At 37.7% G+C, this 13645-nt stretch overlaps 1 protein-coding gene across 2 annotated transcripts in view; it reads left to right on the top strand.

Annotated features, from left to right (window-relative positions):
- rgs7a (regulator of G protein signaling 7a) overlaps positions 1 to 13645 on the top strand; it is a 60845-nt gene that overhangs the window by 40909 nt on the left and 6291 nt on the right. For both annotated transcript variants that reach the window (XM_059359420.1, XM_059359419.1), the window contains exons 5-14: positions 6249 to 6355; positions 7448 to 7499; positions 9184 to 9248; positions 9571 to 9647; positions 11114 to 11195; positions 12108 to 12182; positions 12317 to 12415; positions 12604 to 12665; positions 13141 to 13251; positions 13377 to 13502. In XM_059359420.1, the coding sequence (XP_059215403.1) occupies positions 6249 to 6355; positions 7448 to 7499; positions 9184 to 9248; positions 9571 to 9647; positions 11114 to 11195; positions 12108 to 12182; positions 12317 to 12415; positions 12604 to 12665; positions 13141 to 13251; positions 13377 to 13502 (856 nt within the window). The remainder of the gene's footprint in view (positions 1 to 6248; positions 6356 to 7447; positions 7500 to 9183; positions 9249 to 9570; positions 9648 to 11113; positions 11196 to 12107; positions 12183 to 12316; positions 12416 to 12603; positions 12666 to 13140; positions 13252 to 13376; positions 13503 to 13645) is intronic.

Genomic DNA, 13645 nt, shown 5'->3' on the forward strand with positions numbered 1-13645 from the left:
ATTTAAATTGCCACAGATGCAGTCCAGACGAACTCATTATCGTCCTATTTTGCAATCTTTGTAGCCCCCAATCCTATTTTCGTTCATTTTATGCAGAAATTCATGCCTCATAAGTTTTTCTCAAAAGTTTTAGATGTCTTTTGTTACGGTTTAACAGAATATTTTGCATATTTGAGTCTGATACATGATACAGATCTTTATCATTCATCTTATTTCTAAAGTCAATTGGTTTATCCAGCATGGGAACGATTGGGATTAACTGCTTTTCATGTTTAGGGTGGCCCAGATTCATTAGTATACATTACTGTGCAGTCATGACAGTCAACAAAGGGATTGGAAACATTTAGAAAACTAGAAGGGTGCTTGAAGAGATCTGAGAAGGACTGTTTTCTTAATCCAGCTCCTGTCCATACTGCAAACACTCTGACCATGCATATATTGCAACACGTTCACAATTAAATTTTGTATTTTTCCCCACATTGGTTTTACTGTATTGATGTTTTGTTTCTACAGCACAGCAGACTGCAAACAAAAAACAACAATATCTGTGAGATGATGATGAGCGAAATGCTGTTAAAATGAAGAAGGCAGCACAGTTTCTGTAGAAAACGCTGTGTTGTTTCAGTGGTGTTGATGAGGAGAATGTTACTCGGCAGACTGGCTATCCTTTCTGTCTATTTCACGTTCATGAGAAACAGGTGTCTGGTGCACTGTGTTTTATGAATTACAGGAAATGCTTGGACAGATTCAGAAAATATTACCCCTGACCCTAACCCAAGTCTTAGGTTGAACAAGGTTAATGGGCCATGGACTGATCATCTCACAGAGTCTCTCACAGTATGAATTAGCTTTGCTGCATTCTCATTTTGATTAGGCCAGCAGCGTTGTAAAAACTAAATCAGCTCCAGCATGAGTCTGCAGCTCTTCTGACCTCTGGCCTGCATGAAAATAAATACCCTCAGGGGTATCGATAAGATCATGTTATTGCTAAATACATTTTATGGCACTGTAATGCTCTTACATATACATCATGTCTGCCTGTAAAATGTAGAAATCAATACTCAAAATATCATATATTCTACATTCATATTTAACATTGTTATAGTGGTTTTCATCACTATTCAGCCCTCCCTTGTGCAAATGAAACTGCAACATAAATTAAACGTTCGCTGCAAAACATTGACAGCTTTAATGTGTTTAACCACATATGGCAGTTAGCTGGATAGTGCAGTATGTTCTGTATGCATATGTGCATGCATGTGTGAGTGCATATGACAAAAAGTAAATGAACTGAGCTGAGCTGCACATGAGATAAGATGATAACACCATCTTTTAAAGTAAAATTTCTGGGGGTGAAATGAAAATCTCTCCCTCTGAGGATAATGTTTTGTTTGACCGACATTTTGTTGGTAAAGAGCTGGAGTTATTGCATCTTATGTGTGTTTGTTTTTATGGGAGAGAGAGTCGAAATGACAGACGAGTGGATTTCTTGTATCATCTTCGCTAAAAAAAATTCACTACTTAATGATATTTACACTTTATCCAATGCTCCATATACAAACTTACATTCATGAATAATATTATAGTAAATAATGTAGATCCATGTGGATGAAATTTAGATGTAAAAAAGCAACAATCAAAACACTTAACATGACTAAACAACAGTAGATAAATGTGAATTTCACCTTACAGGACATTAACAAAAAACTGTCAAGCTGTCAGTGAGTGTATCTGTGTGTTATTAAGGGTGTGAATTGCATATGAAAGAGCATCTGCTCAGTGGAACACGAGGGAACGGTAAAATGATCTCTGAGGGAGGACGTCAGCACGGAGAGGGTGCATACTGTTCTGTATAATGGCACTGCTGTTCTCCTTCCACCTTCTTTAAACCTCCTCCTCATCAGACTCAAGAGTCACTCTTGTAGTGGAGCACTTTGAATGATCTCTTTCAGTCTCCTGAGATCAAGCCTTAACTGCTACACCAGTTTATAGAGAGAAACATTTCTATCTCCTTTAAAAGCAGAATAGGTCGTTTATTATGACTGATATTTATGTTCGTTGTTAAGCAGCGACCAATTGTGGCCGTAGTAATTATGAAGCAAAAGGAGGAAGTCAGTTGACATAGGGCGACAAAATTCGCATTAGGAGGAAGTTAGAGTTTTTAGATGAGTCAAACCAACACAGGACTTTCACCAAAGACACCAGTGTTAGCAGTCAACACAGATATTTTCACTGACCTGTTGGTTTTGTTAAGCGGTTACATGATGTGGCGATAATAATATTGAGGACTGGTCTTTTTCCAAACCTAACTAAAGAGTTTTCGTGTCTAAACATAACCAGGTAGTTCCGTTTCACAACGTTAACCATGTTTTAGCAGCTTGGGCATTTTAACTACTCCATATACAGTTGCGTTTGGGTCTTGTCTTGTCTTGGGGTTTTGAGGTGATTCATTCATTTTTATGCTGATATTTTGGACTTTTCTTGAAACCTTTTCCGTTTTATTTGAATCATTGGATAATTTTACCTCTTTGGGACCCAAAAATTATTAAAATGAAGCCATCAAAAGGATTTATAAGCTTATCATAGTCTTTTTTTAAATTGTAAAATCTGAAACTGCAGAGTAACTACAAATGTTTTTTTCCTGCGAAATGCAGTGGAGTAAAAGTATAAAGTCACATAAAATTAATATTACAAACAACGATAATCAAAATATAACTACAAATAAAGGCTCTCCTCCGTTGTCTTTAGATAAAGCTCAGCTGGAAGAATACTCCCACACTCCACTTGGCAGGGCTCCAAACGGCTGGGTATTTGGCACAGAGCTGGTAATATGATGAAATCAAAGGGTGTTTTCCCCCTGGACTCCAAGGCCGGCCTGTCTTGACAACTTGACTAATTCCAGTCCAAGGTTTAGTCAGCTATAAAGCTCATAGAAAAGCCTACGATACGTTAAATGGAAGTCAGAAGCTCCCTTGCTTCCAGGAATTGATCTTTATAGACTCTTACTAGAAAAGCATCAACAAAACAATCTGGTTAATCTTTTATTTATCCCACGGAAAACCCTCCATCACATTTGTCTCCAAAGCTTATTTTTTTTACGCCCTTCTTTATGTTTTCTATACACAAAAACAAATTAAATCTTTGTACTGGATACTTAATTAGCAGTTGCCCAGCTTGATCTAATTTTCTGTATCTGCCTTTTAACTTGTGCTGAATGATTTCCTAAATGAGAAATGAGCAAAATAGCAGGCTGTGCAGACAATGCAGTGTCAGGATTTCTTGGGGGGATTTAGAGAAGTCAGTTACTGTGTGGGGATGACACTCAACATTCATCCCTAAAGCGCCATCAAAAAAAACCCTGAGCTTCACTTCAGCAAAGGCAGAAAAAACTGAGCAAACAGGTGACAAATACGCTTTGTACAAAATGAGAGCAGATCAGCCCTGTGGTTGAAATATAGTAGACAGCAAACTCACTGTCTAAGATGTCATTTTTCTTCTTTGCTGACTTTACTTTCATCTGACATCCGTCTCGCCTGGGATAACACTCCAAAACAAAAGATTTGCTTCTAAGTTAAGGCTTAACAATTTAGAAAAAAAGAAACTTAAATTATTTTGACTCAAATTGCAAATTTTAAGTTTTTTTTAAAGTTTTTTTTTTGGTATAAGATTTGCAATATACCAACATCCTTCTAAACCATACAACCACATATATTGTTTGTTCCTAAACTGAAATACGATCTACAGGAGCATTTCTAAAATTAGTGTCCCAACTGGTGGAAGGAGATCAACACTTTCTCATACATAAACCCAAACATTCACATTTTAGATACGTTATTAACATTGTAAAAAGGTCCCCATTTTGGCAACACGGTTCCATGGTTAGGCATAGAAAAAGCCACTTAAAATACTAAAATAAATGGACCTAACTACCATGATGCACAGAATTTATAACCTAATAAAACAATGATGACTTTTGGTTTCACACCTGAACACTGGTCTCCTTGGTGAAAGTCCTGTGTCTGTTTGACCCACACCACCTTAAGTGGACTGTGTTGTTCTTTATACTACGTATCTTCACCTCTGCCTTTTTATTTTGCACTCCATGACATCACTTCCTCCTCGACATCCATCGTAATTACTAAGGCTATTACAGGGCGACACTAACTACAACTGTACATCTTAAGCTCCTGTTCAAACAGCAGATAGGGGTCATATTTATTATTGTAATTTTCATTTTTTTTAAAAACCCCAAAAGGATTAATTTGTAATTTTGCAGAGATCTGTACCAACAAATATGTTTCCTTCTGTTAAAATATGAAGTGTAGGCCAGAACATCTCTGCAGCATGACAATGCTTTTAAATTTTAAAATGCTAATTTTACATGCATGTTGCCTTTAAAAAAAATGAAAATTGCAGTAGTATTGCAATTCAGTTATAACATTTTAATTAATGTCTGTTCTTCAATTACCCAGTCTTACATGGACACAAGCAAATGACGTACATAATCCATTCCTGTAGCTCTCCGACAGAAATTAATATTTCTGCTGCTAACTTAATAACCCACCAAAATATAATATACAGTAAATTATATATATATATATTTATATACACATGTGGGGTGATATTGCTGTAAGAAACAGTACAGTGGATAAGGAGGTAGGGTGTGTTTATAAGTAAACAGGATTAAATAACTTATGAGACATTATTTATTAATGAAGGGAGCCAAGTCTCACACAAACACACACACACACACACACACACACACACACACACACACCCTGACCTCTCAAAGCTGTGACAGTCACCTCAGTGCTAAAGGAAAAGCCAAACTATATTTATCTCTCACACACATACATACATACATGCACCCAGTGTGTGTGGATGTGTGGTGTGTGTGTGTGTGTGTGTGTGTGTGTGTGTGTGTGTGTGTGTTAGAAAGCCAGAGAGAGGAGATGTGAATATTTAATGCATGCATACAGTAAGCTCCTGTTAAAGTATTCACATCTCTGCCTATTTAGACTATGTCAAGCATTTCAACCCTTATATCTGTTCTATTAGTGCGTTAAGATCCTAGTTTACTGCTGGACTCCCCCGGGCTTCACGCCAAACATTTAATAAATAATCAAAATAAATGGCAGAAATTGACAGGGACATGACTTCATGAAACAACATGTAAATAAACTGTTTCCGACCGTTCATTATAACAAAAAAAAAGCCACTTACAGCAGAGAATTGTCAACACATGATGCTAAACATGAATAATAGATGTCAACACCATGAAGGGGTTACAGGTTGAGAGCAGCAGGGAATAACTGGTGGCAGATGAGACACACAGTTGATGATGATTACATGTTTTCATTATCCGATGGTTTTAAATCAAGGACGGTCGACCATGTGCTGTGGAGCGCCAGAGGAAAGCACGTTTTCCCCTCAAACCAAACACAACACCAGGTGATTTGACTGATGAGTTCCGCCTCCCCGGCTGAAGGTGGGCTAATCAGTGAGACCTCCTGCTGTGTTGTTAGGTTGGATTTGAGACCTGCCTATCCTTCTGTCAAAGCAGAGTCTATTAGAGCAATTCAAGTCCTGGCATTCATTCTGGTCACTTTTTGTTCACTTTATACTTGGAGATGAAAGGTGAATAAAGTTAATTAGCTTGTGTGACAAAAAAAACACAGCCTGCCGTCTCAGGATCTGTGATAAGGAACTGTTGATTGCAGGATAATCAGAAAACCTTCTTTTAATAAAAGAGTGAAATCTCAAAGCACCTTTATCTTTTAATGCCTCAGTATTAACTGAATAAAGAGGGTTTAAAGGGGATAAATTATAAATTTATATTAAGATAGGGCCTTATCAGCCTGATCCTTGGAAAATACGCTTCTAAGTTTTCTTGTGGAGAGTTGGATGATGCGACTGACAACACTCTTATGTCAGTCTGTTAAATATAAGGTGTGTTTGAGCAAAATACACATGCGGTGACAAAATACACTCCGTATTCACACAAAATCTGACAATGTGTTGTGCAAAGGTTTGCGGAGGTGTGTGTGTGTTTATTTATATGCTTTAGAATACAACCAGAAAATAATATGTTTTTCTCTGTTTTGGTGCTTTGTTTTTGCCTGGCCTGTTCCCTTTCTTCTTTACTGTCTAGCTCTCTCGACCACCGCTGCTCTCTCTAGAACTGGGAAAGCTGTTACAATAGTTGTACACCAAAATATTAATGAATTTTGTGCTTTTTTTCCCCCCAGTGGAGGCTCTTCACCTAGGAACTCTGATGGCTGCACATGGTTACTTCTTCCCCATCTCAGACCATGTCCTCACTCTCAAAGATGATGGCACTTTCTATAGGTTTCAGGTAAGAATTATGGAATTTATTGTTAGTTATTATGTTCTAAACATATTTATTATAGAAATATTCAGATTTTTGCGATTGTCTCAAAATAAGTATGGTAATGTTTAAATAAGACATAAGAAGGCCATAACATATCTAATGTTATCACATGAAAAACAGAGATGTGATATTCTGACAGGCTGGCTGGAGACTTTGAGGACTGATTAATTATTTGTTCAATGTATTTTTAATGGAGAAATACAAGTATAAACTTTCTATGTTTTCCTTTTTATAAATATACATATTTTAATCTGGGTTTTTTTAAGCTTTGAAAGGCGCTTCAATTCTAATAAAGTGCTTGAAACTTCTTGAAATTTAGTTTATATAGTAAGTGTGGCATGAAATATAAAACTTTCTTGTGTTTTTTCACCTGTATAGTGTCACAAAGTGCAATTTTGGTTGTTCACACAATAACATCTAATTAAGATGTGAAATAATATGCATAGTGTTTATCGTCATACTTTAAATAAAAATATTTACTGTAACTTTTAGGTGTTGAAAAGCTTGGAAATGCACCTTGAAAATGCAATGTGATATGCTGGAGTCATAACCTTGATTAGGAGTTGGTGTGCTCCTAAATTTTACAGGTTCATGAAAAAGAAAGGAAAACCCACATTGCTCTGAATGTCAATAATTGTATTGACAGTTTTAGTGATTTTGCATCCAGCATTCTGCCCCCCCCAAGTGTGCAGTACAGAACTAACCAAAGTAAATCAATGCCCGAGGCTATTTGTGTTAGTAGCAGGCTTCACTTTGCTCTTTACGTGTAATCGGTTTTCATCTGAAGCCAGTCCAGTCCATACAGTGCTGCCCGAGGAGGGTCAAGATTCATGCTGGTGTCTGCTCTCAGTGCTCACTGAAAGAAGCTTATGACGTTACACAGAGCCCATTATACAACAAAATGATTTATTGTGACAGATGCAGGGCTGTGACTGCGTGCCCACCTCGCATAACAGTGTATACTTTGATTCAAAACACAATGTGGGTAGCTGTACACTGTCAGAAATGTAAGGTTTCTTTTAGTTTTGTCTCTTAATTAACCGTTGTTCCCTTCAGACTCCATACTTTTGGCCATCAAACTGCTGGGAACCAGAAAACACAGACTATGGTGAGAGAGATTTTCTGTTATAGTCTAATTCCTACTTTTGTCCATTGTGCAGTATGCTGAAGATGCTAATCATGCAGACTGTTTGTGTAGTGAATTTGTCCAGTAGATATGTTATTTTTCTTAATTTCTCTTTAAGCAACATTGTTATAAGACAAGACATATCTAAATCTAAATCTATATAACACATAACAGACTTTTACCCAGAAAAAACACCTGTGTCCTTTTTTTTTTTTTTTAACTCAAAAAGTTTTTTCCCCCAAACATTTACCAAGGTTTTTTTTTTCCTAAACATAACCAAGTAGAAGAAGTCTATCTGACTACTCTGTACATCCAAAACACACACTAAAGGGGAACACAGTGGTAAAAAAACATTAAGGGCTCCTGATCAAGTGTCCATATGTGATTTTGGATTGAGAATGTGTTACAATATAACCAACAACGGGCCACATTATCACTGGCAAGTGGCTCTGTGCCGTCTACTTATTAATTTTTTTTTTTTTTTTTAAATGGTCATCTGTGCCATATCTGAAAGTCAAATTTGTCGTTATGTTTATCCCCTAACCTGGTCTCTCATGGATTTCCGTAGTCATCACTTCATAACATATCTGACACATTAACATTTCCAACAGTTGGGTAAAAGAGCAGTGTGTACAGAAATTCATTAATGCGCCTTAGATTGATTTTTGCCTGAAAAAATAATAATACAATCAATGAAATTGGCAAACAACCCGAAGCTAATGTTTTATTATAAGATTACATCTCTCTCCTGATATTTCATGTTCACCCGACCAGCTGCTAAGACTTTTCATAATCCTGGTGTGAAGAATGCATGTGGTGCGCACATTGTCACTACACGGTTGCCTTTTTTGTACATAAATAATGTTTATGCATCTGGCCCCTGGTGTTTTTCCAAAAGTTCAAAAGATAGAACACAACTTTAAAGTGCAGTATGAAGATACGTATGAGGCAGTGACATAAAATTACATTTTTTTTTTATGCTTGGCCCACAGTTACAGTGCTGGTGGCATGCAAAACGGTGTGCTTTCTATCTTATTTCTATTTTGCTCAGTCAATTACCTCGGTCATAATCTGACTAATACAGAGTGATTACAGTGAAAGAAACCAGGGATGTGTCAGGGAAGAGTTTTTTTGTTTACAGTAGGGCCGAGTGGAGATAAACACTTCATAATGCCAAAAACTGATTTGAGGGATAGCTGCAGCCTTGCAGGCCTTTCATTTGTTATTTGAGTTGTAGGAGAGGAGAATGGCTAATGCTCGCTGCGGGAATAATCCCGTGAGTGTTAGGGGAAGTTAGAGTGTCTCAGATGTAGCAACTGATTCATGTGAATGATACCTCTTAATGAAAACAGTGTAGTGGTATAATGAAGCTTCCACATAATGGTCAGTTAACAAACGGGATGAAGGGATGATGATAGTACAGGAAGACATCAAAAGTCAGGCACACACACACACACACACACACACACACACACAGACACACACAGACACACACAGTAACTCTCGCTCAGACACCATGCACAGTCAATGACCTTTGTGGTTTGCAGACCAGTTTAAATGTGCAGTTGAGAGGATTAAATGAGTAAATGCAGGGCCACTTAAGGCTGTTAAACCAAAGCCGAGATTGTCCCTCTACTACCAATCTCTCTGTCTCTCTGTCTCTCAGCTGTTTACCTCTGCAAAAGAACAATGCAAAATAAAGCACGTCTGGAGCTTGCAGATTATGAAGCGGTAAGTGAAAAAGGTCTTTTAGTGTCAGCACTCTTCTCTTCACATATCTGTTCTGCTTTCAGCTCGTTTTGTTCATACCGACACTGAGAACATTTGTTTTTCTGTGTGCCACTGCATCATTTATAACTTTCCCTTCACCAAAGCTATGAAATGAATCACCGGGTTAGTTTTACTCAGGGTTTTTTCTTTTTTATGTAAGCAGGGATCATTAAAGATGGCATCCAGCCATGCACTGTACACATCATGCGCAGTAAACATAATCAGTCCAGATCCCTCAAAAGCCTTTTTTTCCTTCCTTTATTGTTCTTTGTTTTACTTGCAGGAGAGCTTAGCAAGGCTACAGAGAGCTTTCGCCAGGAAATGGGAGTTCATTTTTATGCAAGCAGAAGCACAAGCGAAGTAGGTTTCTATAAGAACCACTCACACATTCAGCCATTATGAGTGAGTCCTCTTACTGGCTCATTCTGACATGAACAAACATTAACAAAACTGTTTTTTGTTGTTGCTAACAAGCATCGGTCAATGCTGAAACCACTTAAAACACTTCATACAGTCTACTTAATCTCGCCTCCAAAACTCACTCTAACACCAAAACATACAAGTCTCAAAATGATCTCCTTCGACCATAAAACTGGCACTTATTCTCAATCAGATAGCTTACATTCTCACTCAGATCTAAAAATACTCATGACAGAGAGCATTACATAAATAACCCAGTCAACAGAATACATGTTGGCATTTGTGTCTCTGTAAACTACAGAAAACATTAAATCTCTCTTTTTGAATATCCAACACATTGTAAACAGCTTTGTACTTGACTGACAGTATTAAAGTAATGTACAAATAAATCAGAAATTTTTGCTGGTTTTTTTGCTATTCTTTATTTTTTCCAACAGTTACAAGCTACAATTGTTAACTTTAAAAATTTTTTTTAGTCAAATTTGTATAAACTGTCACTTTATACTGACAGTGTAGTTAAAAAAAAATCCTGTTCCTTTGCTTCGTCTTAGTGCTCTTAATGGCATTTACAAGAGCTGAACTCACCTGAATGAAAACAACCAAACAGCTGTCAACCAAGCTGTCAATCATGTCAATGACTGCTCGTGAACTAGTGTACAGTCAAACTTTCAGACTAGAGAGCATTGATCAAGTATAATTTTTTGCCTTTCATGTTTTTATAAATATATTTAAAAAGCTGAGGAGGTCTCACACTACTTCACGTTGTGCTGTATTTTAGCTTTTTCCAGTTTTCTGATTTAAAAGTTGAACCAAACAGACATTAATAATTACGAAAAAAACCCAAACAGTCATTTTTTAAGGCCGCCCCCTGTTGTTTGTTTGGTAATGAGACAAAAACAGGCAGGCTTTCAGCTGAAATTGCAATCAGCTGGGTTTGGAATTATTATTATTTATTTTTATTATATTCTGCTAAGATTTAAAAAAATATATATTTAAATAATTAATTCTGTGTTTTTAACAGTTTTGAAAACAGTGCGTTATCATTTAACAAAGAAAATGAGCTGTAAATATACAGTGTTTTGCAGTTGGTGGACTATCGACAAGTAGAGGGTCCATAGATTTTCGGAAAACGTTGTCACTGAATGCATATTAAATGAAATCAATTAAAAATGATTCACAGTTTGCTCCACATAGACTCCTGTTTCACTGACTATATGAAGAGTCTGACCAATGCATGTTAGCAATTAAAAAAACGAATAGTTTACTACAACTTCCACGTAATTACCAGCACACAACTTCACAGATGAGCTGCACATTAAACATGTGATGGAGTAAACGCATCTTGTGAGTTGGAATAAGCTAAATGCATTGTAAAGACAGATCTGAACTCCTTTTTCCCCCCTCAGAGTGGATAAGAAAAGAGACAAAATTGAGAGGAAAATTCTCGACAGTCAGGAAAGAGCATTCTGGGACGTGCACAGACCAGTGGTGAGTGAAATTACTGATGTTGTCGTCATCGCCACCTTTGCCGTTACCGATATAACTGCTGACATTATCAACATCATCTTAATTGTTCCTGCAGAAGTGAGTGAAATTGAAAAAATAATTCCATACTGATCACTCTCCACCACACACACACATAGATTCAAATCACATGCGGTACATCATCTATACTCTCTGGGTAATTTAAACACAGGCAGTGCAGATGCATCAACCTGTGTAAAAAATAAATGAAAATGTTATGCACTTCATGTAATGGACATGAACGGTGTAAAGAGGTGAACACTGGAAATCTCCCGTTGTGTATTCCTCTGCCATACAAACGAAATGCCACATCAATAACTGTCACAACACATCAGCTTCACTGCTGCTCTTCACCGCATTCATACACACTTGCTTAGCATTAGCATTTATTTTCCCCTTGAGGTTAAAGGGTCTCCTCTGCTGTATTTCTCTGCTCCATGCTTAATTGGAAAATAAGTTCAATTCATGCGTCCTTGGAGCAACATAATCAATATTAATTCAAATTTCACAGTGACGCTGTCAAGCTACTTAGTTCTGTTCTTCTGGAAGAGACCTAGATTAGACCACTTGTTCAATCAGCCAGAATTTGCACACTAAGACACTCAGATTTCCCGCTGGTTTAGTTGTTTTGCTAGATTTGGCACATTCCTTGTTTAATTAACGAGCATTTGACACATTGTCCTGGAGACTTCTCAGAATCACTTCGCACCCCAGCTAGGCATATTGGATTTGATTACCTGAAACTCATATCACGGTGGGAGAAATTGGACCTTCACTGTTCGTGGCGTCGTGCTTGAGGGCAAAGTTTAAGTTGGAATAATTAAATTTAAGCTGAGTTAACTGAATTTTCTTACCGTCTCCTCACTCTTCTCACAGCCTGGATGTGTGAATACAACGGAAGTCGACATAAAGAAGTCGTCCAGAATGAAAAACCCCCACAAAACCAGAAAGGTGCAGTAGATCTTCTCACTGGTACTCTTTTCATCAGGACTCAAAACAGTGTAAAACAGACATGAAATGCTTATTGTTGCCACTACATACTAGAAGTGATTCCATTTTATTTTGATGTTTTTTTCTCGCCTTAGTCTGTGTATGGGCTGCAGAATGATATCCGTACCCACAGCCCAACCCACACCCCCGCCCCAGAGGCCAAGCAGCCTACAGAAGAAGAACTGCAAGAACAGGTGAGACCTGCAGGTGGCGCTCTGCTATTAAAGATGTTATTTTTGGTAACATGAGTTTAAAGTGCACACACAAAGTAAAAAAATCAAAGGATCATGCAGTGGGTGTAGTAATATACATGCAAACCAGCAATTTTCTTTAACGTTCGTGGAGTCTGATGTATGCTGATTTTTCCCTGCTCTGGTTTCAGATCGCCTTTTGGCAATTGCAATTAGACAGGCATCGACTGAAAATGTCCAAAGTGGCGGAGAGGTGAGCAATGTTCTTTGTCTCTTTATTCAGTTTAGCCATCGATCTGTTTATTGAGCCTTTAAACGGACTAACATCGCGTGGAATTAAGAGCTCCGTTGACCTTGGAGAGTGACTGGGCCCAGACAATACCTTCACCGGGCATCAGCGCTGACTATACCAGAGACTGGATGGCACACAAAGTGTCAGTTTGTCATCTCTTCTCTGAAAAGAGAAGCAGAAAATTATTCTCTATCGTTGTGTCAGTACGGGGTCAGTCCCTCTTCTCTGGCTCTAACTTGATATCAGTTTGAGGAAGATTTCAATTCGCCAGTCAATGTAATTATAGTTTTTAAATAGGCAGCTCATTCTTAATTATTCACAGAAAGGTATGGAGCAGAATTTCCCCAGATGTTGCAACTAGATTATAATATACATGAAATTTCCACCAGTGATACAGATTGCTATCATTTATATGTTTCTTTGTTTTTCCTCCAAGTTTGCTGGGCTACACAGAGCAGTACGTCGAATACGACCCCTTCCTCACGCCTCCAGACCCATCCAACCCCTGGATCTCAGATGACACCACACTCTGGGAACTTGAAGCCAGGTGGGTGCAGCGAAAGAGAAATATAAATATTTAGATGTATACATATACTACTTGATATGTGGGTTTTGTTTTGCATGTATAGCATCTGTGAAAGGTATGTTGTATTTTTGCATGTCCTCCTCCAGTAAGGAGCCAGGCCAGCAGAGAGTAAAGAGGTGGGCTTTTGGCATCGATGAGGTTTTCAAAGATCCAGTTGGGAGAGAGCAGTTCCTCAAGTTCCTGGAGTCCGAGTTCAGCTCAGAGAATCTCAGGTACTCACTGCACTCACACAAAATACTGATGAGAACATTGTTTTGCCATTAATTCATCGCTTGGAGGCCTGACCTAACCTCAAATTCTCAATCAATATTTTTTTGCTTCTTAATATGAAGCATAATCAAAATGCATAATTTGA

Source organism: Centropristis striata, chromosome 20 (assembly GCF_030273125.1).
Source record: "Centropristis striata isolate RG_2023a ecotype Rhode Island chromosome 20, C.striata_1.0, whole genome shotgun sequence".
NCBI lineage: Eukaryota > Metazoa > Chordata > Actinopteri > Perciformes > Serranidae > Centropristis > Centropristis striata.